Below are 5961 nucleotides of genomic sequence, written 5' to 3'. Positions count from 1 at the left end.
GAGTGAATGAATAAGATTGGCTGGATGGCCTCCTGATCTGTAAAGGTTACACATTTACATGGTTATTTTCTTATAGTCCTATTAATTAAAATTATAATGTATCAGGACAGGATCTGGCTTCTTGATCTTGCCTTTGCAATCAAACTCTAATCATCTTAAAATTATCTTTAAAGATTTTTTAGGAAAGCATTTTATTCACAGAAATAAAAGAAATGAAATTCAAGGAAAGCATTTTATTCAAAGAGGGATAGAGCCACAGATAAAAGTGTGTTGCAGCACACACTTATATGAGGCTGCAGTTGAAGGAACAGTGTGCTCCCAGGTTTTTATGAGGGTTATATGAGGCTTTTTATCTTTTTAGCTCACTGACCTCCCCTGTCTCTGTTCCTGTACAGCTGCAGAGCGAATATTCCAGTATAAGCATGTGCTGGAGGTGGAAAGCGAAACTTTCATCCTGAAGGTCAAGAGGATAGAGAAGAATGAGGTGCAGGATGTATTTTACTCTTCTTCACCTGTGTGTTCTGTTCGAAGACCAAAACTGAATTTCTTGGAATCTGATTTTAAAGTGAGGGCAGCACGCACATACAAAACACGAGTTATGCAAGGCTTTCCTATATGCAAGAAGAAAGAGAGCTCAAACTAAATCTAGCAGCTACTAGCCGGTATTTACACAAACATACAGAGTGACATAATGTATTAAGGAGTATTTTATATATTAATGTACTTTATATTGTAAGGTATTAAGACTTGAGAGTATAAAAACTTAAAAAAGCTACAAATGAAAGGAAGCCATCCAGATCAAATTTTTCTTTTGTAGTTTGGTCACTAAAAGAATAAAAATAGCCAGACATTCAGACAGCCACTTCTTGAAGGAAGTTTGGGCCTCAATAGCCAGGCTCAGGAATCTGAAACTCACAACTCTTTACGTTAAAAACATTTAGCTATTTTCACTCTGAAATGAATTTCCTTTGCTTCTGAAATTGTCCAATTGTATTTCCAAATGCTGAACATACAGCTGTCCCCTAGGTTGATGGCACCTATACAATTCAGGATTTCTATATACTTGGATCTTGACTTCTTTTATTGTTCTTTGAGAAAATTAGCACCTTTAACCTGTCCAAGTTTGATAATCACCCAAGACCTGGAATCATTCTTGTTGCTCTTCTTCAAGCTCTTTCCAAGGCTTTTTGTGGAAAGATGACCATAACTGGACACAATATTCCAAATGAGGTTTCACCAATGTGCAGTGAAGCTTGTTGCTTTTTCACATTGTCTTAATGAGAGCATAGAAGAATTTCCATAGATACCCTCACATAGCTCCTGCAGTCCAAAATCACCCATGCAAAGTGTATATTGCACATTGCTATTTCCTGTCAGAATCAGAATCACTGATTTATTTGCCAAGTTATACCTCCAAGGAATTTAATCTGATGTCATGGTGCAAACACATAAATAGAAACCATTCAATAATACTTAAACACTTCACACAAAGAACACGCACAAGTTCACAAATACACACACACACTACATCTGGTATTTCTGCATTGTGTTTAAGCAGGGTGATGGCCAAAAGGAAGATACTGTTCAAATGCCGGGCAGTTTTGCTTTTGATTGACTGGTAGCATCTCCCAGAGGCAAATTTTGTGAAACCGTGTGGCTCGGATTGCATTTTATCCAACTTAAACTTAATTTTCCAAGTATCTGCCCGCTCCAGGATTTTGCTGCCGTTTCTGTCTGGGCACGTCTGACACCCCCCTGTTTTGTGACATGAGCAAATGTAACTCAGTTACTGCGTACACCAGAATCTAAATCATTGAACAAGATCAATGAGAGCACCAGACATGAAATACACCCTGTGATTACATGCTTATGTATAATCGGTTAGTGTTTAGGCCCATTTTGATGTGCTGTTTTTTGTTCATTAATCCGTTCTTGATCCCTGTGCAACAATATCCTTGGATTACTATGGCTTTTCCTTTGACCTTTTCCAAATAGTGCATTTTCCCAAATGTTGATAAGAAAAATACCTGCATATTATCTCATCTCTGTTTTAAGGGAAAAAAAAGTTCAATGAAAACTTACTGGTTTCATTTTTTATTTTTTTAAACAAGTTGATAAAGTGTTCCAAAGACCTGCAAAGTCAACCAGCGAGGGAGACGGGCACCCCAGGCGATGGAGAGTGGAGACGTCAGCCGGTCAGGAGAAGCTCCACTCTGCCGAGTCAGTCAAGCAGGTGCTGGCTGGTGGGGACTGAGACGGACTCAAGTGAAACCCAGTGGTACCTTCAGGAGAGGCTCAAGGACAAGTGGCAGACAGATGAACAAGGACCTCACCGTGTGCCACTAGGCACAAGAGGCAGCTCAGACTCTGCTGCACCAAGACTGAGGTATGTGAATAAGGAGCATCCTAGAAGAAGTTACAGCAGCCCCACTTACAGCACCACTCCAGGTAGCGTTCATCCCACTCCACCTGGAAAAGTGGAAATCTACGAGATGAGTTACAACAGCCTGCGCTCAAATGACACTGATCTGATTCACAGCCCCAAAAGCTATGAGAGGAATTTACCTCAGTCACCAGGAAGAAGAATATTTCCTGCCCCAATAAGGGGCATTTCTGAGGCACCTCAGTATGTTTCAAATGAAAGAAACCAACTCAACTGGAACCACAGAGCTGCCTTGTGCCAACCGGAAAGAAAACAGAACTTTCAAACCTGTCTTACCATTGATACCTACACTCTGAGATACACCCAAGCCTTCCAAAAGCAGCAGATAGACCGGATCCTGAGCAGCCACTCAATGGACCTCAAAGTGGAGGAAAGCATCAGCAAATTGATTCTATCACCCAATGTTCAGGACCCCAAAATGGCAAGAAACATGAAAAATGCCCAGGAGCTCCTCTCAGAGCTGTTAAAGAACACTGGATGCTCCTTGCAAACACAGGACATCAATCTTAGCAAATACAGTGCCCAGGAGCAGAGTGCGATTCTGAGTCGCTATCCGGGGCTGAAAGATGTTTACAGGGTTGTGGTGGAGCTCTGTGGGGACAGGCTTCGTCTGGTGGGGGCGCCCTTGGCCTGCAGCGAAATGAAAGAGAAGCTGCTGGGTAACTCAGCCATGTCTCCAGTAGAGTACCGGCACGTCACACCAAGCACAGGACACAACCAGAGTGGGGATTGTGAGATAGCTGTGCGTAGCAGGTGTGATGCTCAACACCAAGCTGGAACCAAAACCCCGCCTGTATAGTTCGTTGTAACACCTGGGACTTTCCATAATACTCTAGAACTAGAAAAGAAGAGTTTCCTCTTACAAATATTAGCTTATCCAACTAAGAAAGAAAGCCAAGCATTTATCAGATGGCTTCTCAAGATCACACGGGTTTCCTAGTTGCCTTACACTTCATAATAAATGAGCAGTTTGTGGTTATAAATTGGCAGCACATTGGTGCAGTGGTTGTTATTGATCTTTGTAGCTCTGGGGCCCTGTGTTCAATTCCTGGGATGTTACTTGTGTGGAATTTGTTTTGTAATGTGTTTGTGTGGGTTTCCCTTGGGTGCTCCGGTTTCCTCCCACAGTCCAAAAACATACTGGTGTGTTAATTGACTCCTGGGAAAATTGGCCCTGCTGTGAGTGTGTGCACAGCAATGAACTGGTGTCCCATCCTGGATAGACTCCAACTCCCCTTGACCCTGTATTGGAGAAAGTGGTTAGAAAATGGATGGATTATTACCTAGTGAACTACTAGTGAGAACAAAGCTAAGAATAGTTCAGTTCAGTTTAGTTTTATTAGTTTTATTTTGACTTGTATTTTAAAAAGGGTACAATTAAGCTTATGCTGAGACTAGTGGGATAAAATACAAAAATCTGGTCTGACCTTGAATGGACTGCCTACTTACATTGTTTGTTTTTAAAGAGCTGTTTGTATTCATGATCTGAACTTCGGGTGTAATAAACATGCACAGCTGGACTTTCCCCATGTCCTTCTTCCTCATGTTAAAAAACCTGAATCTCTGCTTCAATACTTTAGTTAAATGACATTGAAGCCTGCTTTCTCTTATGGGTGTTAGTGTTAAGCAATGAACACACAGTCTGATTTAATGTTATTTAACCCAGACATGGCTGGCTTGGTGGTGCAGTGGTTAGCATTGCCTCGCTGTGCTGAGGCCCCAGGTTCAATTTCTGGGGAACTTACTGTTTTCACCAGGTGCTCTGGTTTCTTCTCGCAGTCCAAAGATATTCTGGTATATTAATCACCGCCGTTCGGAAAGTTCTTATTGCATGCGAAGTTCACACCTAGTTAGAATGTTTAGCAAATTTGTGAGAATGTTTCGTTTGTGAGATGCCAGCAGCCATATCACTCTGCAACTGACAACTGGCAGCCCACTGAAGCTCAGCAGGTGTGAGCCTGGTCAGTACCTGGATGGGAGTCCTCCTGGGAAAAACTAAGGGTGCTGCTGGAAGAGGTGTTAGTGGGGCCAGCAGGGGGCGCTCACCCTGTGGTCCATGTAAGTCCTAATGCCCCAGTATAGTGACGGGGACACTATACTGTAAAACAGGCGCCATCCTTCGGATGAGACGTAAAACCGAGGTCCTGACTCTCTGTGGTCATTAAAAATCCCAGGGCTTTTCTCAAAAAGAGTAGGGGTGTAAGAGTAGGGGCCCTTACCAATCATGGCCTCCTAATAATCCCCATCTATAAATTGGCTTCATTACTCTGCTCTCCTCCCCACTAATAGCTGATGTGTGGTGAGTGTACTGGAGCACTATGGCTGCCGTCGCATCATCCGGGTGGATGCTGCACATTGGTGGTGGTGGAGGGGAGTCCCCATTACCTGTAAAAGCGCTTTGAGTGGAGTGTCCAGAAAAGCGCTATATAAGTGTATAGATGTTGTTATGGAAATAAAGTATATTTTGATTTAAAAAAAATAGGCTCCTGGAAAAATTAGCACTGGTGTGTCTTTTTATACCCTGTGATGGACTGGCGTCTCATCCAGGATGTTCCCTGTCTTGTGCCTGTTGCTTGCTGGGATAGGCTCTGGCTCCCCATGACCCTGAATTATATAAAGTGGCTAGAAAATGGATGGATGAATGACCCAGAGATTCTACTTACAGTACATTGTGCTTCACAGACCAGTTCAAAGAGAGCCACCCTACTTGAAGCATTAGTCTTGGAGTTCGATAGAAGGTGATAGATGAATGGTGATGTTAAAAGAGCTACACACCTGAAGCTCTCAATTCTTTATAAACTCCAATGAAATATGATATTGCCACCTGCATAACAGGCATGGTATTACAGATTAGCCCATTTCATCACTAGATTTTAGATCATGGTGGACTCTGAAATGCCTCAGCAACTGTAAGAATTGGCAGAATTCTTTCAATGGATTTCAGGGTAAGCCCCACACATGTTAGATCACAAGATGTATTCAAATTAAATCTTACAAGAGATTTCAGAGCAAGATATAAAAAGGTTTAGGTTTCACAAGTAGGTCTTCATTTTAATTTCCCCATCTCATAAGGACAAGCAGGATTGTTGCACGTCCTGTAACTCTTTCTGGATCTGGCTGAATGTTTTGAGTACACAGTCATTAAAACAAATCAGCCAAAACATTTGAACCGAACATTTTTTATAAGGAACAGTAAATTCGAAATCTTCTATGTCTGTTTTTTATTATATGCTCCACAAAATACAAACTACCTGGAGTTCCTACCTTTCACTGCGTTTACAAACTATACTTAAATAAACAGAACTAACTAAAAAAAAGTTGTGTAGTTCTGTAATGTTTAAGTGATCACCAGATGCTTCTATGACTTAAAACTTCTTAAATGTCGAAAAATGAGAAGTGGTCAACCGTTTGCTCTGTAAGATGTAAATCTCACAAAGTATCTGTGCTTTCTTAAAATTGTAAAGTGTACTTTCAGATCGAAAAACCCTTTAAATCAGACAAAAATCCCTTTAAGTCTT

At 41.5% G+C, this 5961-nt stretch overlaps 1 protein-coding gene across 1 annotated transcript; it reads left to right on the top strand.

Annotated features, from left to right (window-relative positions):
- Positions 1–399: 399 nt before the first annotated feature.
- On the top strand, positions 400–4595 carry LOC148651289 (uncharacterized). The gene is made up of 2 exons (XM_088600289.1): positions 400–484; positions 2112–4595. The coding sequence occupies exon 2, from the start codon at positions 2493–2495 to the stop codon at positions 3240–3242; it is 750 nt and encodes a 249-aa protein (XP_088456415.1). The 5' UTR covers positions 400–484; positions 2112–2492; the 3' UTR covers positions 3243–4595.
- The last annotated feature ends 1366 nt before the right edge of the window (positions 4596–5961 follow it).

The sequence above is a fragment of the Lepisosteus platostomus genome, chromosome 12 (assembly GCF_059453375.1).
Source record: "Lepisosteus platostomus isolate fLepPlt1 chromosome 12, fLepPlt1.hap1, whole genome shotgun sequence".
Classification (NCBI taxonomy): domain Eukaryota; kingdom Metazoa; phylum Chordata; class Actinopteri; order Semionotiformes; family Lepisosteidae; genus Lepisosteus; species Lepisosteus platostomus.
Note: the sequence above shows the minus strand (reverse complement) of the source record. Positions and strands in the feature narration are given on the sequence as shown.

Excerpts from the sequence above, each read along its gene's own strand:
- LOC148651289 (XM_088600289.1), top strand. The coding sequence starts at position 2,493 with ATGAGTTACAACAGCCTGCGCTCAAATGACACTGATCTGATTCACAGC.